Source organism: Vitis riparia, chromosome 15, assembly GCF_004353265.1.
Source record: "Vitis riparia cultivar Riparia Gloire de Montpellier isolate 1030 chromosome 15, EGFV_Vit.rip_1.0, whole genome shotgun sequence".
Taxonomy (NCBI): domain Eukaryota; kingdom Viridiplantae; phylum Streptophyta; class Magnoliopsida; order Vitales; family Vitaceae; genus Vitis; species Vitis riparia.
Window position 1 is genome coordinate 942,142 of NC_048445.1, and position 24,347 is coordinate 966,488.

General features: G+C 35.7%; 3 protein-coding genes and 1 non-coding gene across 5 annotated transcripts; 1 reads left to right on the forward strand and 3 right to left on the reverse strand.

Annotated features, from left to right (window-relative positions):
• Positions 1-1,014: 1,014 nt before the first annotated feature.
• LOC117931572 (50S ribosomal protein L21, chloroplastic) lies at positions 1,015-7,163 on the reverse strand. Its single transcript, XM_034852551.1, has 5 exons — positions 6,823-7,163; positions 6,410-6,490; positions 1,749-1,850; positions 1,584-1,658; positions 1,015-1,366 (listed from the first exon to the last, which is right to left on the reverse strand). The coding sequence occupies exons 1-5, from the start codon at positions 7,120-7,122 to the stop codon at positions 1,295-1,297; spliced, it is 630 nt and encodes a 209-aa protein (XP_034708442.1). The 5' UTR covers positions 7,123-7,163; the 3' UTR covers positions 1,015-1,294.
• Positions 7,164-8,747: 1,584 nt separating this feature from the next.
• Positions 8,748-16,242, forward strand: LOC117932279 (serine/threonine-protein kinase BSK3-like). Of its 2 annotated transcripts, none has more exons than XM_034853453.1 (11): positions 8,748-9,676; positions 10,161-10,286; positions 10,368-10,594; positions 11,205-11,340; positions 11,983-12,116; positions 12,208-12,313; positions 12,983-13,068; positions 13,722-13,910; positions 14,128-14,280; positions 14,849-14,962; positions 15,408-16,242. In XM_034853453.1, exons 2-11 carry the CDS (start codon positions 10,205-10,207, stop codon positions 15,660-15,662), a joined length of 1,482 nt encoding a protein of 493 aa, XP_034709344.1. In that variant the 5' UTR covers positions 8,748-9,676; positions 10,161-10,204; the 3' UTR covers positions 15,663-16,242. The 2 variants fall into 2 exon arrangements, with proteins under 2 accessions (XP_034709344.1, XP_034709345.1); XM_034853454.1 differs by having other exon boundaries at positions 8,749-9,676; positions 10,374-10,594.
• Positions 16,243-16,965: 723 nt separating this feature from the next.
• Positions 16,966-17,037, reverse strand: TRNAC-GCA. The gene has a single exon. It is a non-coding gene; the product is annotated as a tRNA-Cys (tRNA).
• A 312-nt stretch (positions 17,038-17,349) lies between these two features.
• On the reverse strand, positions 17,350-21,539 carry LOC117931630. The gene is made up of 3 exons (XM_034852623.1): positions 21,231-21,539; positions 20,053-20,107; positions 17,350-18,079 (listed from the first exon to the last, which is right to left on the reverse strand). The coding sequence occupies exons 1-3, from the start codon at positions 21,432-21,434 to the stop codon at positions 17,709-17,711; spliced, it is 630 nt and encodes a 209-aa protein (XP_034708514.1). The 5' UTR covers positions 21,435-21,539; the 3' UTR covers positions 17,350-17,708.
• Between the last annotated feature and the right edge of the window lie 2,808 nt (positions 21,540-24,347).

Sequence of the window (24,347 nt, forward strand, 5' to 3'; positions counted from 1 at the left end):
CCCAAATAACAAAATCATCTTTTACAACGTTTTCTTTACCAATTTCAATTTGGATTCAAACATGATCTTGAAAGTTTGAAACACTCCGTTTCTGAAAAATATTTACCATTCAAAATGAGGATGCGGATGAAAATAATTTATTTTAAGACTTTAGGTTGTTTGGTTTTTTATTTTTTATAATTTATTATAATTTTTTAAAAAAATATAAAAAGCTAAATTATTTGGTTTTTTGACTTTTTCTAAATGAAAAAAATAAGATATTGATTTTTTTAAATTTTTTAATGCTTAATAAAAATAAAATATTATAAAAATAAACAATCTAATACTTAACACTATTAAGCATTAAAGTTCTATTTAAAGTTAATTAAAAAAACAAACAACATCGAAATTTTTTGTATAAAAAAATGCATTGAAAAAGGAAAGATGTATATAACCTTTCAACGAGATAATACCTTTTTTAACTCTCTCAAAATGAAACTTATTCCAAATATATTTACCATGATTCCTTACTTTGACAGGATACAAATATATATAAAAAAATTTGTCATGTGGTAAAAAATATTTAAAATAGTGTTGAAGAGTATATTAATCTCTTCATATTTTATATCATTGTCATCAATTATATAACTTTCATGAGTCAAATCTTAATTTTTGAACCCAATTGAGTTCAAAACACAATTATCCCTTCTTTATATCTCAATCCTAGAGATCTTTCATCACATAATCCAACGGTTTAAATTGAAACTTCAATATGGTACCAAATCAATGTTATAGATTTTTATTTATTATTAATTAATTTTTTAATGAACATAAGATTTTATTATGATATGAAAAACAACACTTCACTTTATTTATTTATTTATTTTAAAAAATAAAGGCAGTGAATTGGCACACTAACACATGTTGGGAAGTCACCATGCCTCATCTTCTCATTACCGCAGGAATGAAATTGACACCACAAGTCATTTAAACACTATGAAGATGCATCCAACACACCAAAAATTGTAATGAAAGTTGTGTAAAACATAGAAATCAAATAATTAATACAAATTTTAAATTACACCAGCATTAGTGTTGGATAGTATCTAGGGTTCTTGCTGTTCACACCCTCCAACCCCCCACATGTGAAAACAGCACAAAATCAATCCTCTGCCCCCAAATAATTATGCCAAAATAATCCCACAAGGCTAAAATTAAGGAAATTGCATACAAAATTTTCAACAAACTGCATGGAGAAGAAACAAGAGGGAAGAAATTTCGCTACAACCAGTGTGGTGTTACTGTTTGGGAAGTCCTATGAATCAAGGGTAACAGCTGGGGAGTCTTGATAGCCCGTGATGCCCGTAATCCTTATCCGTGTGTTTGGCTGTTTAGTTAAATCACCATAAGATAGTGAGACAATCATAAAGCACATGCATAGTTTTAAAAGGCTTTAGGCACACCTTTAACAACTATGAGCTTATGCTTGTTTCTAAGCGCATATTACTTATATTCACTAGCATGGTTTTTGATAGAATCGCCACTATTGTACTCATGCAATCAATTCTAAATGTAATGGCCAATCTGAAGCAAAATTGTAATACCTGTCGATGACCGATGTTTCTGCGATAGTTCTTTTTCTTCTTGTACTTGAAGACCATGACTTTAGGATTTAATCCCTGAAAGGAAAGATTATGGGTGATGACCCAGGTCAATGTATAAGAATGAACAGAAAATCAAGTCAAAAGAATCTCAAGTCAGTGAACCACCTGCTCTTCAACTACAGCATGCACGGCAGCATTTGGAACCACTGGTTTTCCAATGTAAGTACTTGTTTTGGTGCCGACAAGCAACACCCTGTTCAGGATAATCTGCACAAAAACAATTTCAAACACAGAAACTGAGAAACAGAGTAATAAATTATGTAAAAATCAGAGTAAATAAGAAGTAACTTTTCCAGTTCTGTGAATCGAAGAACTAGCATTCTTGAATATTGTAAGAATGGTCACATTGACTATATAGTACCATAGAGGGCTCTTGTTAATAAAGCAATATCTCATTAGACAAAATCAGCGAGCAGGACTGGCTTGCAACATTGCTATGTTAGCCATGATGATCAAAATGCCTAGGTGGAGTCTTGGACCGACTGATAACCTGAGTGTGATTAGCACAATCTACATTACACCCTACATATTTTATACTTATCACCAATTATATCAACATTTTGAATCAATCATTGGGCATAAGGAACTAATGGACAGAGAAGAATTATCATAAGAAAACCACCTCTGATAGATTCTATGAGCAACATGGACATATAAGGAAAAGGGAAAAGAAAGGCGCTGTGGAGGATTTGGGATGAATATGGTAAGAACATCTATCTAGATTCATGTATAATCACAATTAAAATGGAACCATGGAATGACATTTAGCATGCATTTTGGCATTCACATGAGTAAATCAGTTCAGGACAAAGGTAACATGATGAAAGCATAGGCCACAGCTTACATAACAAACTTGCCAAACTTCTTAAGCATAAACACCATATTCGACGGCAAATGAGAAAACTGCAGTTCTTAATGAACCCTGCTTGCAATAGCCTCTCAACCTGGCGCTAGTTAACCATCCAATGTCCCTCAGAACGTCCTTTGCTTCTAATGCACCAGGAGATCGTTGGGATCCACATGCATGATGATCCATAGGAGTCTATCCCTGGCATGCCTCAATGCAGAGAGATCACTGTTATCATGCAAAGGTGGAAGAGAATTGCATCAAATCTTCTTCTTCTTGATGCCCTAATAACAAACCAAGCCAACTTAGACAACAGTTTCTGATTCATCAGCCCCAATCCACACTAGCTCAAGCTCCATTATTGTTGTGACTCCCTAGGCACCCCTTTACCTCTTTCGTGCCAGAATCTTGCTGTAATAGCTATTTGAGCTCTAAAAACAGGTGGTCGTTCTGCCTCAGCCCTCTTCTTAGGAGCTCAAATACTAACTCTGTAACACCTTGTAGCGACCTAGTCCCCTACAATCCCCATTACACCCTCAGGATACAGGACCGCTGGCATGTGGCAAATCCAAGCTCTGCCCATGATGAAATTATAAGGAAATGGGGTGTCCAAAAAGATGAAAGGAATTATGTGCATCACTACATGCAAACTCTCCCCACTTGCTTGAAGTCAAATGTTTCTTTTCTATCCCCTTATCTCAAAATCCACCATAAAACAGACATTTGTTGAACTCTCAATGTCTACCAATACCCTTCTCAACGGTTAAAGATCTAAAGGTTTACTACTAAAGCAACTTCCTCTAGGTGATCCAAGTAGTTTAGCTCCTAGTCCAACCGATGATCTTCCTGGTCAAAAAATGGCACCCATGCGGTGTCAGGCTCAGAAACCATGGACCATAAAGGAAACCTTGAGAAAATTTTGAGAGACTTCCACAGGGAGGAGATCACACACAATTTATTGTTCATGGCAAGGGATATGACCAGCCTATTAACCACAAATGTCCAGAGTTAGTTGCATCTGGTTAGAGAGGCTCGACCAATTCCTTGAGTTTGGTAGATATTTCACTTACTTTGTAGAAACCATTAAAGAGCGTCTGGACTAGTTGCTGCTGCGGTTCTTGGAAGACTTGAGTCATTTACCAATTGCCTTTTGATCAGATGCATGTAAGGATTATCCCCATGCTCTGATTTCTCATTTCTGACTAGAGAGCTTGGAATCAGAAGGCCTCAAAGCTGGTGTCTTAGACCCTATAGTTAGAACTTGGATGCTCAGTGTTTGCACTAGGACAATTGTCTGGGCTGAGTGATGCTCAGAATTTGGGTGAACTGTCAAAGATCCGAGTCAGGGTTGATATGCCTTATACCTTCATTCCAGCCGATACGGGTTTGATGCTTGTCATCCCACTTCAACCGGCCTCTAGTTTTACCCACCAAACTAAAACCCTCAAACCAATACCAAAGAGCACTTTGGTGGGAAAGCCAAACTCAACAATTGAGATGCACCAAATCCATTTTAGTCCCCCAAGCTCCCAACTTGGGTTGCATTTTAGCATTGGGGTATTGTCTCAAGGGTGACATGTTTGATGAAGTACAGGATAGCATCTAGTGACCACAATTTTTTAGGGAAACATTCATTCTTTCCCATAAGAGAAGAGACAAGGGGACTGGTGTACAAGTAAGAGAAATTTGATAAAAATGATTTTTTAGGAGTAGAATTAGAGTTCTGGGTGGTTTCTAATGGTTTAGCATATGTTTTCGATAAGCAAATAAGAAGAAAGTATCAAAAAAATGCCAAACAAACAATGGTTTGCAGCCATGTTCACAGGTAAGTGTACAAGGTGAATCAAAGGCTTAACAACAAGAACAACACAAGCATAAAACTTATTCCCTTTAGAAATCAATAAAATCTACAAAGAAAGCATCGATGAGGTTGGGGAAACACTGCACCAAGAAAAAAAAATTCAGAAAAAACCAAAAAATAAAGATTTTCGCCAACAATTACAAACCTTCCTCACCCCCAAAAACATCTATTATTGCGTTCTTTCCATATGCACCCCAATCAAACACAAAGGGCTGAGCCTCCAAAACCTCCCCTAGCTCCTTTCATTAAGGCTTCCAAGATAACCTAGCACCAACTACTTTAAAGACTAGTGCAGCACCCAAAAAATTTCAAATGGCAAGACAACCAAGGCCCACAAATTGCTCTCCACCTCATCTACCATCATTGGTTTGATCCATACTATTATTTATCCTTGCTTGATCAATAATATTATCATCCTTAACTTTGAGTTCTTGGGTTTAGTGCTGTTATCATTTTGGCCCTTATTTGCTCAAACACTGTATCATGTACGATTCTTGTTTTGTGAGCATCAAGTTGCTAGTTGGATGATAACTTTAAGAAGAATCAACCAAAACTTGGACGGCTGAACTATCTCAAGCTTCTTTTTACTGTGATGAGGATTCAGGACATCAAGGCCAAAATTTGGCAAAAACCAAAAGATCCCTAGCCTTTAACTAAGAGACTTCCAGCAGGACTCTTACATATATCAGCAACCCACAATTTCTCAAATGGTTTCATCTTTATCTCCTTAATAGTCTATACATTTAAGAAATGCCATCATTTTGGTGATCACATCATCATTCAAGAAGGTCTAAAATTTTAATAAGAACTTTATAGTTGTTACCGTGAAGGTAAAATTGCCTCTTTTTTTTTTTTTATAAGTACCATGAAAGTAAAATTGCTTAAAAAACATATGAGGTTTAAAAAAAGAGAACTCTCTCTTATATTAGAACTGTTGTAGGATCTTTTAAAATCTAATGCCACAGTATGGAATTAGGTTAAGATTGTCTTTGCATTGGTTTAAGAACTAAAGGTGAGAAGGAATACAAAAAACAAGGATGTTGACAGTTCAGTATGTAGATTTTGTGTAAAGGAGAAAAACAGTGACATAATTGCAGAGGAACTAAGAGAAATGAAGAAGTGTTTGAGGGAGAGATGTAAGCATTCATGCCTTCAAACAAATAGTTAGGCTCCAAATTCTTAATTTAAGATTCACAAACTCAAGAATGATTGTGAACCCATTTATAGACTGTAAATTGTATAGTGATTAGTCATGACTCTTGAATCAAGCTAATGATTACCATTAACTAAGAAAAAATTAAAAAAAAAAATAGTACAAGAGGCACTTGAAAGGACTATTAGAGGGGAGGAAGGAAGCACCGATAACAAATCCTCATTGCTACAGAAATACCAATAATAACTTTCTACAGTAGAGGGAATGGTAAGAGAACATAACTCACTATGTCAGAGTAGCCACCATAATTACTTGCAGTAGAACCACTTCCTAAAATCTAATTCTCTTACTTGGAAACTTATGAATCCCGACCACCCAGTTCATTAATAATAAAACTAATAAGTAAACCTCCATCTTGATAATTCTGGCAGAAAATATATTCCATCAAAGCACATGTAGCATTGTTTGCTTCTAGTAACATCCTCCTCAAAAGGATGCCAGGAAGGGTTTGAGCCATATATTTGCCAAACAAGTGACACATACCAATTCGTGCCAGAAATCTACCTGGATCCAAAAGTGTCTAAATTTATTGATTTTCATTATACTTTAGCAGCACACTTCATTCAGATATTCTAATTATCTATTCCGACTGCCCTGAAGTTAAGCAAATCCTATAACATTTGCCAAAAGCCATATGAACAAAAATCAAACAGTTGAAGAGCAAGATTCCCAGAAAATATTATTACTAAACTTAATCTTTTGTTATAGATTTAAACATGAATACAAAAGCTATATCTGCAACCACAACACTGAAAAAACACAAAATCAAGGATTAAAACGGGTGTTCTATTTCGAAGGCCTGAGAAAACTACAGAATATCAGAAAAACTGATGTTAAATCCTTACCTTATCATTGACATCAGCACCTTTGAGCCTCTGAGTATAGATATACCGACCAGGGAAAACAATGTATTGGCGAGACCCAATCTAAACAAGGCGAGAACACAACAATTCAGATCATAATACTGTTTATACATTAAAAAAGAAAAAGAAAGTCATCTGGGTAACCAAAATTAACTCCAAAAATAAGCAGAATTGTCCCAAAAAATCAACATTCATACATTTGTCCATCTGGGAACCAAAAGTCACCCAGAACCACGCACAATCACCAAAATTATCATCTGGGTAACAACAAATATCACCCAAAAACACACCCATTAGTTAAAACTTCTTTGTAATACAAAATTCCCCCCGAAACACACATTACCAACAAAACAGTCCGAGATGCGCAGGAAAAGGTGCATTTCCTACGTCCTCACCATAACCACAGCAAAAATCTCCTCGCGCTTAGGCAGTTCGGGCGGCGGCTCTTCGACCACTTGGAGAGCTTCGGAATTAGGTTCACTAGACTCCACTTCGATGACTGACGGTTCGGATTCGGATGATTTGGGAAGGGGAGAAGGCGACCGTCTTGAAGAGAGAGTAAGGCTGTGAGGAGAAAGAAAGCCAAAATTGGAGAAAGAAAGAGTCTTTTTTGGTGCTGAGGATTTGTGCTTGAGGGAGAGTGTTGCAGTGGGTGTGAGAGAAGAGGAGAAGAAGGCAAGTGTTGCGGAAGCCATTCCTTGTTTGCTTTGGCTTTGGCCTCGGAGCTCTCTCCTCTCTACTTCAATTCCATATTGTTGGCTTCGTTTTCAGGCTTATCCTATCTTGCTTTTTTTTTTTTTTCTTTTATTATTTTTTAACATATCATATGAGTTTATATTTTCTAATTTAATTTTTATTATATGTATTTTTTTCCCTAGTTTTTTTTTTATCATAAGTTATATATAAAAAAATTATTTTGTTTCACTAAGACCTGTTCTCCAAAATAAATAAATTTTAAAAACTATTTTATAATATTTCATACAACTAATATTTATAATCCGAAATGTTTTTAAATTATTTTTCATATTTTTAAAAATAAATTTTATATAATAATGTATTTTCAATCATTTTTCATACCTATAATTATTTTTTGAAACAACAGTAAAAAAATATTCAAAAAATATTTTCTAAATACACTTATTTTCTATTTTTAAAAATAAATAATTATTTACTATTTTCTTGTTATCAAACGTTTTTTTATTATAAAAATTAAAATATTGAAAACTACCTTATTCTAGAATCAAACATGAATAAATCTATTTCATGAAATGTACAATAATTGGTATTAACAATTTTTAGTATGAATTTTTTTTATTTTTTTCCCAATTTTATTTTGGATTTGTATAATAAAGATTTAGTCAACTAGATATTCATATTCTTTCATTCACTTAACATTAATGGAAATAAAGATTACAAATGCAGTCTTAAGATAAGAAGAGAAAATATCATTGCTTTTAATCCTTTATAAGAATATATATATATATATATATACATATATATATATATAAAAATTTGAAACTACGTTTAAATTGTGGGAATATCTATCATAAATTTATTGCTTAACCCTATCCAAAAAAATTGATTTAGGTTCGAATTCATTTGAAACAGTTATTGCTTGTAATTATATGTATAAATAGATAAAGGATTAATTTTACTCAAATTATTTAAGTTTAGAATAAATATATTAAGTTATATCTTATTTCAAATTGCATCGGTTAGTATCTTTTGTGAATATATTTTATTTATGGTATTTACTTTTTAGATAATAAAATTTATTATTTTAAAATTTTGTTAAATATATATACATAAAATATTTATATTGTTGGAACTTTCAAAAATTTAAATAAGTGTATTTACATCAAATCCAATGGATGGTTTGTAAAATTAAACTTCTATAATTGAAGTTAGATTGAAACATATATATTTAAATTAAAACAAAATTCAAATATATATTTTTTAAAATTATTTAATTATATATATATATATATATATATATATATATATATATATATATATATATATATATATATATATATATATATATATATAAGAAAAGAAAATTAATTGTTAACTTTAGATCTATTTTATTTTTTCTTATATTTTTATTTTCAATTTTCTTTCAATCTATTTATGGGATTTATTTTAAAAATTAGGCCGAGGAAAGGAAAAATCTTCTCATCATTAAAGTTAACCCCCCTTTTTCCCCACATTTTATGTTCACCCTTTTTCCCTCAGTCGAAACGGGGCTTTGAATTTAAAACGGTTGATTCTTTGAATCAAGCGATTCAAGCAGGAAGAAATCCACTTGTCCAAATGGGTTGGTACTTACGGAAAGCAAAGCAGAGAATCAATTCGGCGCCGTTGGGTAAACACCCAAAAGAAAATCATAATTAAAGGAAGCAAAATTTCAAATGATTACAGGCGAGGGTGTGGGGGCAGACCAGAATGATGAAAAAGTCTTCTCTCTCTTTTTCTCAATTTATTGCTTCTTTCTCATTCTCTCCAACCCACAAAACCCCCCTTCTCCCCATTCCCCATTCCCATTGGCGGTGCCTCCAATTCTTTAATAAACCCCAAATAAACCACTTAATTAATTAATATTCCTCAATTATCACTCTCGCAACTACTACTATTATTTTTTTTCCATTAATATAATATCCAAATTTTCAAACCACAATCGTGACATGTCGGTGATAATTGTTCCGCAGATCTGCTCAGCCCTGAACTGGTCTCCCTCTGTTCTTCATAATTATTCTCTCTCAGTTCATTTGCCTCGATGAGGATCTCCATTACTCAATTGGGTTTCCCAAGAAACGTGGTTTTTTTTTTTTTTGTTAATTCATAATTTTTACTCGATTTGATTGAAGCGTATGGTGGGTTTTGTTTATTTTTGGTTTTTAAGGTTGTGATGCGAGAAAGGGTGTGTTTTGGTGGAATCGAGAACTGGGTTTAGAGTTGTCAATCTGATTTTTCGAGGGTTTTTTTTTTCTTGATTTTTGGAGCGGAAATGTGGATCTTGAATAATCTTTATCGAGGAATATTGGTTTGATTGAAAGGTTTTTCTTTTTCTTATTGGCTCAAGTGTCCTCGATTAGGGTTTTGCGTTTTTTTTTCTTGGGAATATTGATGCGAAAAGTGAGGTGAGTTTGGGTGAATTTCTGGGTAGTTGTTTTTGGAATCTGGTTTGGTCCGGTTTTTGTAGTTTCAGCATCACTCAGTTGGCCCAGGAGTGGAGAATCGTTCCAAAAGGTAACTCTTTCCATTGAAATGCAGTAGAATCATGATTACATCCCCCAAAAGTAGTAGAATTTTGATTTCTTATTTCTGATTTAATCAAAATATATTAACTAAGATTTGAGTCTGATAATAACAGAACTTGCTATTTTGTTAATTAATAGAAAAATGGGAGTTTTGATGTCATGAGTGAATTTGGCTAATATGATGATTCCATTCAAATGTTATTTACTTGAAAACAAATTTTCCATTGGTTTGAAGATGGAGTCCTGATCGAGTTTCTGAGTTAATTAGGGTTTTAATTAACAGAACTGTTCAATTTAGTTCTAGGCATTATGGTGAGTAAATTGAATGGAAACTAAATTTAATTTCTAACTAGCTGTGAGCTTTTCTAACCAGTTTAGAAGATTGTAATGCAATTTGAAATCAAAACTGAATGTCTGTGAAGCACAGAAGGATGAATCTGTAACCAATGATGGAGTTGTTTTGCTATGTGCAGCCTTGAGGAGATTTTTTCATTTAGGTTCTGATCTCCGATTTGACATGGGGTGTCAGTGCTCAAAACTCGCACCATGTTGCTGGGATTCACAATTCAAGGGGTCGGTTCTTGAGGCTCCTGATGTTGGTGAGTTGAACAATTTCAGGTGTCGTTCTTATTTTTTCTAAGAATGAGGAGAAGGTTGTGCTTGATGGACTGTTATGTTAGATGCAGATAATGGGGAGAAGAGCGAGGTTGATTACTTGCCTGTATTCTGTGAATACACATTCGAGCAACTTAAGAATGCCACATCTGGTTTTGCCGTAGAGAACATCGTGTCTGAGCATGGAGAAAAGGCTCCGAACGTTGTGTATAAAGGGAAGCTAGAGAACCAGAGGAGAATTGCTGTCAAGCGCTTTAACAGAGTGGCTTGGCCTGATGCCCGACAATTCTCGGTAAAGGAATTCCTTCTTTCCAATAACCCTCATGCCAAACCCAACCCCCCTCCCCTCTTCCTTTTTGTTTCTCATCTTCATTTCAGGAGTTCTTAAATTGGTTGGCTGGATCTTGGTCTTGTTGGTTCACCACATATCTAATTGACTGACTGCATAATTGTCATCTGCCTTTTGCATTCAAGATCCATTCAACTCCCTCAACTACTCCCTACCTCTTTACTGCAACCATACATACATCCAAAGCTTTTAATTTTGGTTTCAAACATCATGTTCCTTGTCTGCTTGTATCTGAAATATATCCTTTCTGCATAGTTTCTCAATGTTCAACTATGAAATATATCCTAATATCACACAATGCATTTATTTTTGTCCTCTTGGCGTTCAATAAAAGACTGTTGAATTATTGTGGCATTTATTTTTTGTCCTCTTTGCATTCAATAAAAGACTGTTGAATTATTGTGTGTTTGTTCTTTTTATGCCTTCAATCAACCAACTTCATTATATTCATCCATATTTTGCATAAAGGTCCATCCTACTTTTCGCTGTCCTTCTTCACAAAAGTTCCAAACCTTATGACTGAACTTTGACAGTTTTTCCTTTGCAACCTTAGGAAGAAGCAAGAGCAGTTGGTCAGCTCCGCAACCATAGATTGGCAAATTTGCTTGGTTGTTGTTGTGAAGATAATGAAAGGTTGCTGGTGGCGGAATATATGCCCAATGAAACACTTGCAAAACACCTTTTCCATTGTAAGTTTTTGGTACAGGAATAACTGTTGTAAAGCTCTCAATGGTTCTTTAGCATGTGTTAGAAGATGTTTTTTAACCTTTGCACTTGTTCCTGATGTATCTAAAATGCTCTTGTTTTTTATGCTAATCTATCATCCATCCATTCTTGGGCAACCAGCCTATTAAATGTCTGCACTTAGAACTGGATGTGAATGGAATCTGTCCTAGTAAGTTACTGTTGGTTTGTTGATGGCATTTAGTTAGAAGACTACATTGCAGACATGCCTTTTCCATGAACCACCGCACCAGTATCCTTTTTCTTTCTTTCTTTTTTTTTTTTTGAACAACTTTTGAAATGTTTCCATATTATATCATGCTGTTGTAGTTTCATTAAGGGAATCCATGTTGACATTTTCAAAATAAGTGTTAATATGGGCTCCGTATTAGGTTCTTGAGAGAGGGGTGCTGACATGCTTTATAGATTACTTGTGTTCATGAGGGCGGGGGAAGAGGGGGGTGTGTGTCTATGTGAGGAGGGGGTTTGGGTGGGTGGTTTCTTTTTTTAGCAGTCGAGTTTGCATTGATATATTTAGCAGGATATATCTATTAATGAGTTTGTATCCTGCTATTATATGGGATACTTATAATACTTCCTTGAATCAGGGGAAACTCAACCTATGAAATGGGCAATGCGGTTAAGGGTGGTTCTACATCTTGCCCAAGCTTTAGAATATTGTACAGGCAGAGGGCGTGCCCTTTACCATGACCTTAATGCTTATAGAATTTTGTTCGATGAGGTAAATATTTTTTCATTCCCTTAAATTTGGAATCCTTTTTGCTTGTTAGATTTTATATGCATTCCTCTATTTATGTACTAGAATTTTGCAGGATGGTAATCCTAGACTCTCTTGCTTTGGCCTGATGAAAAATAGTAGGGATGGAAAAAGTTATAGTACGAATCTGGCGTTTACTCCTCCTGAGTATTTGAGAACTGGTATGTACCTCTTATTGAAATAATTTTAATTTTATGTCAAAAAGTATTTGTTTTAAGGTTCCTATGTATATATCTTGCAATTCAATTTGAGGGAAAAGTGAGAGGTTTTTGGATTCAGCTCTCATGGTTTCCTCAAATCGTTTGTCTTGGGTCTTCAGCTGTGGAAGGATTTTGGAAAAGCTCATGGACTTTCATTATTGATGTTGCTTGTTTGATTCATCTCCCTCTTAACTGCCTTACCTGATGATTTGATTTTTAACTACCAGAATAAAACAATTTTTTTTTTCAGGCATAAAAATAAATTCCAAAGAATTGATGCTTTATTTTTTAGTACTGTTTGGGATTTTATCATTGTGATGCAAAAGCTTTTGATAGCTGTCCCTGCCAACTGTACTCCTTAGGGTGTAGATTGCTTATGAAGTCCCAGGGTTGCAGGATTCTGTTAATGTTTACTTATTTGTTGTATTTCAATTATACCTGAAAAACCTTTGGTTGTTCATATTCTTCTGAATGATGTAATGTAATAATGTTGACTCCGTGCCTCATAATTATTTCTCATCATTTATTATGATTTGATGTAGAGTCTGTATCAGATATAATATATGAATAATATATGGTATTTTGTAATCTAACTAATTTTTGCTTCATATGCTTGTTTTTGTTCTATAGGAAGAGTAACAGCAGAAAGTGTAATATATAGCTTCGGCACTCTTTTGCTTGACCTGCTCAGTGGAAAGCATATCCCTCCCAGCCATGTAAGTACTTGTTTCTTGCCTAGTAGCATTCTTATGAAGCATACTTTATCTGTTCTGCAGTCGGATTGCTTGAGTTGGTTTGGAATCAAAGTGTAGTTAGGCAAAAAGCCTTGTTGATTTGAGCTTGATGATGCATAATTAAAATGTTGGAATTCTTTTGATCTTTCTCTTTCTTCAATGAGTTGTATAAATTTAATTGGTGGATGCAAATAGCATAAATTGAAAATTCTTTTAGTGGCTGGAATTTTGTCTTATAATTTTGTGGGAGGCCTTCCACCTATTATGGTAATTGTTTTCACACTGAAAATACAAGATGGTGGTGTGATATGGAAGCAGAGCTATGGTTACCAAAATAACATAGAAGACCAGTATTTTCTTTGATAAATCCCAAAATTCCCTTATCCATGATAATTGTGACGAACAACATCTTGACTCATTAGAACTTCCAATAGCACTTGTTGCAAAATTAGCATAGCATTTGCAATTTTTTGTCACAAAGTTTCTAATTAGAGCCTATTTTTCGCAATTGCTATCTTCCCTCAATATACACGACTAGTGCAAATGTTATTTTGTGCTTCAATGTTTCTTTTGGGGTTATAGAGTTGACCTTTTTATTTATGATTTACATCTAATGCTTGAATAATTTGAATCAGGCCCTTGATCTGATACGAGACAGGAATCTGCAGATGCTGACAGATTCCTGCTTGGAAGGACAGTTTACTAATGATGATGGAACTGAGTTAGTACGGTTAGCTTCCCGATGTTTACAATATGAACCTCGAGAACGGCCAAATCCGAAGTCATTGGTGGCTGCTTTGACTCCTCTTCAGAAGGAAACCGAGGTCAGTTTTCTTTTGTTTCTCTAGTTAGATGGCATTGCATTTTCAAGTAGAAACTTGGGAAGCATGACTAAACTGTTTCTGAATCTTATATGTATGTATGAATGCATGTTAATGGCTCTCCCTTTCTCAAAATCAAAGGCTTCAATTTATATTGTGTGTATTTATTGCTTTTTTTTTTAAATTTTTTTTGTGAATTTGATCTTTTCCACCTAAGCAGGTTCCTTCTCATGTATTAATGGGGATTCCGCACAGTGCTTCATTCTCTCCCCTATCCCCACTTGGTGAAGCTTGCTCAAGAATGGACTTGACTGCCATACATGAGATCCTAGAGAGTGTTGGGTACAAAGATGACGAAGGAATGACAAATGAGGTTAGGTTACATTACATTATGAAAAATTTACTTAGTAGGTCTCACTGTTGTTTCATGGTTAGTCTTGTTGCATCATTTAGTCATAGTTGTTCATCAAAAAATGCAAAAAAGAAAAATTATTTGTAGATCCTGTTCCTTGTTTACAGTATTTTCCTGGCAATGACTGTCTTTCAAACTTCATCTACAACTTCAATTAGAATTTTCCTTCATCTCTGGGAATTCATGGGTTTAGCTGTTAAACCTTGTAGTAGTTTGTTGGTGTTCTTCTGCTACTTTTTTCCTTCCTAAATTTTCTTTGTTGTGTAAGCTGGAATGTGGCTCTGAGAGTCTCTTCCCTGAGCTTTAATGATGGCAACCGCTTGAGTGATGGTTCCGGATTGCATACTTTATAGAATGTTTATGATTTAATGTTTACATTACATTCATTTTTTTTTTTTCCTGGATGACCTGTATGCAGTTACAAATAGTAGTGTGGCATATAGTTATATCTGGAAGCAGCTACAAATAGGATCTTACCTACACATTTTCCTTTCTACTTCTACTTACACATTGCTTTGCAACACTGCAGCTTTCATTCCAAATGTGGACTGATCAAATGCAGGAGACATTAAATTCTAAGAAAAAAGGTGATGCTGCTTTCCGGCAAAAGGATTTCAGAGCTGCCATTGACTGTTATACACAGGTTAGTTTCTGTCTATGCCATGTTTGCCACCCTTTTTATTGTTCACTTCTACGTGCAATTGGCAGTTATCTTTTTTTCTCTATATTTTCTTCTTTCCTTTCTGTATTTTCCTATTTTCGGGTGGGGATTGGTTTACAATTGCTGGCATTGCATTTTGTTTTCATTTTGAGAAATGACCCCGATGATTTTAGTTTGCAACAGTAGCTATCTTATATGGATGGACGCTCATAGAAGGATATAGGCATTTACATGATAAAATTATGTCAACAAAATTAACTTGTTATTTGGTTTGGAATCCCATTGAAACCTTGAAACCATACTTTGTGTCATTATTTCCTTACTGTTCTTTTCTAAGTGGAAGTGTGAATTAGTTCTTGCCTCTCTCCCTAGTTTGGCTACAAGTAGCATTTAGAATTGTGCTGATGGTTTCTTCTCTGATTTGCAGTTCATTGATGTTGGAACCATGGTTTCTCCAACGGTTTGTGCACGCCGTAGCTTGTGTTATCTCATGAGTGACATGCCTCAAGAAGCTCTAAACGATGCAATGCAAGCCCAAGTCATTTCCCCAGTATGGCACATCGCGTCATATCTGCAAGCTGCTGCCCTTACGGGACTTGGAATGGAAAATGAAGCACAAGCTGCCCTCAAGGACGGTACCACTCTTGAAGCCCAGAGGAACACCCCTTCTGGACAAAAGTGAAAAGCTTGTGCACGTCTGTAAATTTCCCTCATTTTTCTCATTTGTATCGCTCCTGGGGAGACAACTGCATGGCATGGATTCAAGGTTTCAACTTCTGGGCAGATCGACCAAAGCTTCGTTCATTTCCATAACAGTCAAAAACGACACTCCAAATTCTTTTTCAACCATGAGGTCAAGGGTGTCACAGGTATGAAGAATTCTTAGGAAAACAAGATTTGGATGGTTGCAGGTTTCGGCCATTTTTTCTCTGGGCATATAGGGTGTCTTTCTGAAAATTTGTTTTTCCATTTTCTTGGGTTTGATCAACTGTGCATGAAAACGATACGAACGATCTTTCAGCCACCTCAATTGAAGAATAGTGAGACAACAGATGGAACGGGGGAGGCAAGAATTTGTTCACAAGCTTGTAATTTGTGTACAGAAACTATTGCCTGGTTTGTTTTTTGGTGATGTGAAATTGAGTGTTGCAGACATCAAATACTGATTCATCCTCTTCTTCTCTCCTACTCTTGCTATAATAGCTTGCTGTTATAATAGTTGGTGATTTCCAGAAATTTTAGCTAGAGAACTGTTTTGAGCAGATCATTCAGGACTCTCGTTCAACCTGTCTCTTAAGAGGTTATATTTCAACAAAAACAGAAATGGGATGTGATCAATGGTCATGCATTATCATATTGGTTGTGAGACATATTTATACATTGTCATGGACAAGCAATGATGATATTTAGGGGAAATATTGATAATGATGAAAATTTTAAAAAGAAAAAAAAACTATGAAACTTAACTAAAAATATGAAATTTTTGCCAAAAAAATAAAAGAGATAAATGATTAAACATTAATAATATTTATATTAAATTGGGTTTTTTTAAAGGAAATTATTTAATATGGGTATGATATAGGAATATTGAAAAAATAAAAGATTGTATGTTGACATTAATTCCTCAAAATGAAGTTACAAGACGCTATAATTACTTTGATTTTTTTTTTTTCTCAGTTTATTATAAATAAAAAAATTTATGTGACATTTGTTAGGAAGGATATTAAAACTTGGTATCTTCTCTTTCAATATTACCTCTAAATTAGAGATATTTTGATAAAAATATCATGGATATTTTACCCGAGGTCCATTTTTCCATGAAATTCAAACCTAAAACCAGGGAAAGAGAAAAATTATGTCAAATCCTTTTCATTGAAATTCATATAGAATCACATAAGCCATGTAGGGAAACAAAAAAACTAGTGAGCACTCTTTTTCAAATAACAAAATAGACCCAAAAAAATAGAAGACAACACAAATAAGAAAGGGCCCAACCGGGTTCGAACCGGTGACCTCTTGATCTGCAGTCAAATGCTCTACCACTGAGCTATGGACCCTTGATGGTTTGAACAAGTGAAGATTTATAATATTAACTCTTGTTTCTAAACTATGTGGTATGAAGATCTGCATAGATGCTGCCAAGAATTACCTTCCAACTTCAAGAGATCAAGGTGATCTAATGATCATATACCATCTAATCATGGTAAAACAAATGAAACATTCAAAAACAACCCATTGATTCTTAACTAAACCAAATCCTCTCCTGTCCTTTTTTTCCTCTTTGGTGTTATTCAAGAACATTCCCAGTAACCCTTTTCTTCAAACCTGATGCTGATTCAGTTTTCATATTGTATCTTGCCATCTGATAGGGTTCGAGAGTGCTTCAACTTCCTATTACCATATAACAGAGTACAGGATTTTATAGCTTTTACAGAAGCATAAAACAAAAAGCAAAATCCATTTTTCAACACTTAAAATACAACAGGAATACCATGTATTGTCATCCAAAGGCATGTACACATTTCAATCCCCCATTTTGTTCAACTCTTTTTTCAAGCAAGATAAATATCAGACTAATAGAAATGAGTCTAAAGTAAATGGTCTCTATGAAAGCCTGCTGCATTATCATCATCTTCAATCAGGCTGGTGGGGAGGGACGGAGAGGGAGAATTAGCAGAATGTGAATTCACTTTTGGTCAGGCCACAGTGCTGAGGGAAGAAAGAGGAGTTACTTTGCAGCAGCTCGAAAAGTCTCTTTTGTAACACCATAGTAAGCAGGTTTGCTGCCAGGGAATGTGATGAAATTCCAGCCGAAAGCCGATCCTCCTACAACATATGTTCCCTGAGCCCAGCCATCTTCAGGTCGTTGCTTCTCAGAGAGATTTGCTGTTGGAAAAGGCATATCTTCAGATGGTTTTGCAAATGCACGGTCTGGTACTGACTGCTCTGCCTGCTTAACATCTTGGTGTCGCTCATGGGGCTTTTGTCCATCCTTGTTTTCACTTAATGTTGGCTGAGCTTCCGGCACATTTTTACACTTCCCTATGGAGACTGTTTCTGCTGTCATCTGTTTGTATAGATCCATCAGAACCTTCAGCTCTGCAAATTGAAAGTTGAATGGGCATATGGCTTCAGCAACCAAAGGAAAAGAGCAGTGATATCACAGACTTGGTTCTATCAATTCTTTGATCTGGCTCCAAGTCATTGGCACAACAACTAAGGCCAATAAGCATGGAGTTGGATATTGTTGTTTTATGGTCCTGTTTGGATTAGTATCAGAGAAGTCAAGAAGCTCTTGATAAGAGCTTTCATACCCTTTTGGATGGCCTGAAGCCATGTATTAGATTAATGGCTCCTTTTGACATGACTTTCAGTATAATTATCATGCAAAGAGCAGTTGTAGGAAAACTGTAACTGTTTGTAAATGAGGTAATCAAGATCCTGATGATCCTAGATTCAAATTTGACTTGGCTGACCAATTTGTTCAAGAACCTTTACAAGCTTGGGACCTGCCTTGCCCAAAAGCTGTGAACTTAATCCTTCTCCTCTGTAAAGCTAGAGTGCAAAAAGCAATCATGAGCTTCACAGAGGAGAAGGATTAGGTTCACAGCTTTTGGGCAAGCCAGGTCCCAAGCTTGTAAAGGTTCTTGAACAAATTGGTCAGCCAAGTCAAATTTGAATCTAGGATCATCAGGCAAGCCAAAATGGATAAATCTTCATTTTTATACACCCATTATGAATTGAGATTTTGAAGAATAGGCTTCACATGGTCCGTCAAAGACAAGAAATCAAGTAATCAAGAAAACCATTTGAATTGAAAATAAACTTTATCAAAAAAAGAAGATGAAAAAAAGAAAAAGAAAAAGAAACTACGTGAGCTGAATCTAGCAAATGAAATAAACATCAAAACATATTTAAGTTCCCGAGAAGCAAATGTCGTGAAATTCTGCAAGAGAAAAACCTCACTACAGAACATTCATATTCAACTCAATGAGGCTAATCCCATTCTATGTCACATGGATTCAAGTATGGGTGCTGATTTTCAGTGCAAGTCTAAGTGTATGATTCACAACTCAAATTTTAGGATACAAGGACTCTGCTGAAAAATTATCTAGAATGATACTTGGATATGATATTATAAAGGAAAAAATCAATTAGAAGTCAATTAGACTCAAAAAATAACAAATCCTTGATGACAAAAATTCATTTTCTTCTCTTTTATCTTTATTTAAAAAAAAAAAAAATCAAAATAGTGAATATCCAAAGCAAAATAGAAGTATCTAACAAGGACCCCACACCCATACCCTTCTCATGTTATGCTGACACAGGTACATTGGGTGAAGTTGAAGAGTCTGAGTATCTGAGATCCCATCTACTTTTGTTTAGTTACATGAATCAGCTAAAAAAAAAAAAAAAGATTGAGAATGGGTTTGTTCATACCTTTAGCAGTAAGAAAGTAAATTTCAGCAAGATAAATGAGGTTGCATTACAGAAATTATGAGATTAGTAAGAATCTGATGTGTTAAAAAAAAACCAAACCAACCCCATCATCCTACATAACCCCCCAAGCAAAGCCATAATGGAAAGAAAAAAAAAAACAAGAGACACGATATCTAACCTTGCAGGGTTTTTTTCTGGAAAAGTTAGAAGATGAGGCTCCAAAGTGCCTCTAATTTTTCATATGAACTGAGAATTTCTACTCATAATCTATACACAAAGTGATTTGACATGCCAATCAGTGTTACAAGATGAGATGCCCAACATGGCGGCACCACAATGAATTTTAGTAGGTTTGGCCCGAAATGATGCCAGGGCTAGATACATCTCATTGTTCCCAAATGGCAAAAACACAATACAATAGGAGTGCCACTTTTAGAAAGATAATAACCTTAATCTAAAGTCATAAAGAGAACTGTACAACACCCGCTTCAGAGTTTCCACAAAGAATTGACATTTGAGTAAGATGAACACTGAAGCATACCAACATAGAAAGAAAATTTGCAATGAGGATGTATGGTATATTTACTCATTTAAACATGTGAAAGACAAAAGATGCATCTCAGGGAGCTTACGTTCTCGAATTTCATTGGCTGCCTTGCAATTCCGAAAGTCAGGGGAACGGAGAACCTTCACAACAAGCAAATTTTAGAACCTTCATACAACAACATACACTACATAATATATCAAGCAATGAAAAAATTCAATGCACTAATATAGTGAGAATGTAAAAAACACGTCTGTTATTAGTAATCATGAACAAAATGCACCATTGATTTTGTTTTTTTATTGGTCATTACAATATGACAATCTTGAAAATGATGTCATGAGACTAAAACCGATCTCAACATAGAGAACCTTCAGCCGAAACAGAGATGATGACCTTTAAGATTCTAGGCTTTGCTCAAGATTTAAACTCCTTTTGATGTCTGGAGAGAGTACATCTGTAAATGGTCAAAGAAAAATTCCTTGATCATCTTGGTTGCAGCACAAGGCTACAGACACTCTGTTGATAACAATTTAAATCTTCTCTCAAAACAAGGAACATGACCTCTTTATTTTTTTTAGATATGCCGCTTTGCAGCAATTGACCAGAGATCAGCTTTTGAGCTTTGATGCAAATTCTTCAATAACAAAGTTTGCCATATAATAAAATGAAATTCAATCTTGCACAACAGCATTGTTACATTTCTTTACCAATTTCATTTCCATTTTCCACCAAGGCAATAGGCAGTAATATTCGCAATTGTCATTTCCATCAGAACTCAGTCCCTTAAAACTGATAAAGCAATTGACTGGAACGAAATGAGAACTGCAAAAACACTACTCAATGTTGAACATTGTAAAGTAAATTCTGAGATAATTAATTCTATCAAGGAAGATTATATCAAGCACTACAAGCCTCACAAATTTTCCCCCTTTTAGGATCCAGTCAACAAGATCTTAAACTCCATATAAACCCTAATACTTCCAAACCCATGTCACCTAACTCCAACACCTTTACAAAAACAATACTGAAAAATGATTAATTTGATCTCAAAACCTAGTTAATTTTCTAAAAATGCCCACCATACACAAACCCAGAAATGAAATCAACAAATTCTTCAAAACCAGTACAAATCATGAACAGCAATGCTTGTTTATTAATGGGTCTGAACCCTACATCCCCATACATGAAACCTAGAAAACCTCAAAACTAGCACAAGCTTTGAATGAATTATAGCTAAAGTTAAATGGCGTTTGAACAGTATACCTCAATGAAATGAGGACGAAGATCTTTAACAACAGCTCTCGTCTTGAAGTACTTGGAGTTTTGGATGCTGACATTACTGTCGAGTGACCTTTTCTTGGTCTTTTGAGGGAGAGAAGTAGGAGGCTGAGGAGGTGGAGGAGGAAGGTTTTGGGGAGTGTTTGGAGGTGGGGTTGGGTTGGTTTGAGCTGGGTTTGGTTCTTCCATTCCTGGGTCTGGACTGTGGAAGTGGGTTTGGGGAGTTACAGTTGTGGCTTGTGGGTACAGAGGAGAAAGACAGGGAAGGGAGGTGTTTGGTTACAAGTCTGAGGTTGATATGGAAAACTGGTTGTATTTTAGGAAGCTAATCCTCTATTTCGTTAATTATTTTCAAGTAATAAATTGACACCTTGGAAGTTAAAAAAAGAAAAAGAAAAAAGAAGGAAAATAAAAGATTTGCTTATTTTATATTTAGGATTACATCTTCTCAAATAAATACAAAAAATTCAGAAAATATTTAAAAGATAAGTAGAGCTTATTGCCGGTTTTAAAAACCATTTTTAAAAACAATTTTTGAAAATAGTTTTTAAAAGCAATTTTGAATTCCTTTTAGGAATAGAATTCAAATATAAAACTAGATTTATGTAAAAGTTCTCAAACTTTTTTTTATATTTTTAATTATTTCTTTAACTATTTTAAAAATATATATTTCAAATTTATTTTAAAACACTACCTATTTTAAAATAAGTTGTTAAAAATTGTTAATTTTTTCCTTCCTCAAATTAAAAAAAAAAAAGTTAAATACACTTGTGGACCCCGCATTTCGGCTCAATGCGTTTCCCACTCGATGGCGAGCTCGATTTTTATTTTGGAAAATTGATTTTATTTGATTAAGAAAACTGACTTGGAGTCGCCACTTATTTTTGTTTTATTTTTAAAGGGTAAACAAAATAAGAAAGAAAAACCCTAAGTGTGACTCCTCGTTTTGGAAAAGGTTGGTCTACGAAAAACCGGATCGGGTTCGGGGGTCAGGTTACTTATCGGGAAGGTACGGTAAAGACCGTAGCACCCCTCTAAGTCCCTAAAGTCAGGTCTCTACTAATAAAGTGAAGCGATCATGACAATTGATGAGTAAATCGATGAATACCCAAAGTGATCATGCACGTATGAGAGTTCGAATATGCATAGACAATGATCAGATGGAAAGTGGGTACGTACCTCGGCAATAAGCCACCATGCACTATCAAGAGAGAGAGTTAGTGCACAATTAAGGAATAATAGCATACATGTCGGAGAGCAGGATAAATAAATCATGTGTGATAACCAAGTCAATCAAATCGGATCAATCAATCGATCATAAGATCATGTATGTGGGGCCCCCACCAAAGCCCGATTATTTTTGCATGGACCAAATCCGTAAATTCCATTATTCAGAATTACAAAATTTGATTCTTTGCTTATTTCAAAACATTTTTAAAACAGAGGAGGTGTGGAAATGGCTTGCCAAAAAGAAAGTGGCAACCAATTTTTATTAAAAATGTGATTTTTAGGACCTAAGACCGTAAGGATGAGAATTTAAAAAAACTAAAATTATTGATTTAGAGATTGGAAAACCATTTAATAGCTTGAATTTGAAAAAAGATGTAAGAAATGGGAGTATGGAATCTGAATTGTCGGCTGCAGATGCTCTCCGAGTGAGCACCATCAGAGGATCCGGACATGGCTATCCGGGGAAGTTGAATCGTCCTCCTATCCCATCCGGCGTCAGGCGCCAGATATGAAATATCCGGAGAAGGTGGGAATGTCGGCAGACAAAATTTCCGGATGTGAGACATTTGGAGAAGATGGAATGGCGGCGGATAGAATTCCGGATGTGAGACATCCGGAGAAGATGGAATGGTGGCGGACAGAATTCCGGATGTGAGACATCCGGAGAAGGTGGAATGGCGGCGGATAGAATTCCGGACGTGAGACATCAGGAGAAGAGGGGGACGTCGGCGGACAAAATTCCAGATGTGAGACATCCGGAAAAGGGTGGAATGGCGGCGGACAAAATTCCAGATGTGAGACATCTGGAAAAGGGTGGAATGGCGGCGGACAAAATTCCGAATGTGAGACATCCGGAGAAGGTGGAATGGTGGCGGATAGAATTCCGGATGTAAAACATCCGGAGAAGAGGGACGTCGGCGGACAAAATTCCGGATGTGAGACATCCGGAAAAGGGAGGGGGGGGGGGACTGTTGGCCGGACAGAATTCTTCCCCGGGTGGAATGTTAATGGGTATGTGAAGGAGTGAAGGATAACATGCGCTCGCGATACTCCATGTAAGTGAGGGAGTGGGGTGGAGAATGAATGAGAGGAAAATGGGTGTGGTGGAGGATGCTTGATTCCTGCAAGCTTGAGTGGGGAAATAGGTATGACGACCTAGAGAGAGAGGTGGATAGATGAACGATGGGTATGGTGGATGAGAAAAAAAACATGGGGATGAGATGACGACCCGCTTGCATGAGAATAGAGATAGGGGTCATGCAAAGTGAAGACATGTGCATGGACATAAACACAATGGGCAGGCCACCAGCAGATGTGCCTCCACGTCTAGCCGACGAATATGTCTGGTAGTATGCAACCTTGGGTTTTTGCTGACCGTGAAAGCTTGGAGAAAACTGAAAAGGCCTACTCTCATCATCACTGAGAACCCAGATTCTAGCCACAAAGAGGCCATGGCTTGAAGCTTCACGGAAAGCAGCCGAGACTTTGGAGCCTTGAGTATGCACTCAGGGAGGAAAAGAAAACAAGGAGATCACAGGATAGCGACAAGAAGAAGAACATGAAGACTTTAACCAACATATCAGACCCATTTCATCATTTCATCCATGGGTCCAACATCCAGTGAGTTAAGATGGAGAAATACTCGTCATAATAGAGCCTAAAACACAGCGAACTCTTCCAATATTTAATCAGTAATCACCAAAACAGAATAACCCAACAAGCAGAAATGAAAAGTCACCGAGAATCAGACTTGGACAGTCTGATAAAATGGAAAATATACAAAAATCAAATGGTCATACCTGGAAATCTCCCTTCTCAGCTCTGTGTCCTGGACCCTTCTCAGCAACTCTATGCCCCTCTGTTCTTAGCCCC

What these genes read in the sequence shown, in the direction of transcription:
- LOC117931572 (XM_034852551.1), bottom strand. Translation starts at nt 7,122, where the DNA reads ATGGCTTCCGCAACACTTGCCTTCTTCTCCTCTTCTCTCACACCCACT. An exon ending in GTGCTGATGTCAATGATAAG is followed by an intron (nt 1,851 to 6,409) that starts GTAAGGATTTAA and finishes GTTTTTGTGCAG; the next exon opens with ATTATCCTGAACAGGGTGTT. An exon ending in GAAACATCGGTCATCGACAG is followed by an intron (nt 1,367 to 1,583) that starts GTATTACAATTT and finishes TTAACTAAACAG; the next exon opens with CCAAACACACGGATAAGGAT.
- LOC117932279 (XM_034853453.1), top strand. Translation starts at nt 10,205, where the DNA reads ATGGGGTGTCAGTGCTCAAAACTCGCACCATGTTGCTGGGATTCACAA. An exon ending in TGCAAAACACCTTTTCCATT is followed by an intron (nt 11,341 to 11,982) that starts GTAAGTTTTTGG and finishes TCCTTGAATCAG; the next exon opens with GGGAAACTCAACCTATGAAA. An exon ending in AGCATATCCCTCCCAGCCAT is followed by an intron (nt 13,069 to 13,721) that starts GTAAGTACTTGT and finishes AATTTGAATCAG; the next exon opens with GCCCTTGATCTGATACGAGA.
- LOC117931630 (XM_034852623.1), bottom strand. Translation starts at nt 21,434, where the DNA reads ATGGAAGAACCAAACCCAGCTCAAACCAACCCAACCCCACCTCCAAAC. An exon ending in TTCGTCCTCATTTCATTGAG is followed by an intron (nt 20,108 to 21,230) that starts GTATACTGTTCA and finishes CTTGTTGTGAAG; the next exon opens with GTTCTCCGTTCCCCTGACTT. An exon ending in AGCCAATGAAATTCGAGAAC is followed by an intron (nt 18,080 to 20,052) that starts GTAAGCTCCCTG and finishes TTCAATTTGCAG; the next exon opens with AGCTGAAGGTTCTGATGGAT.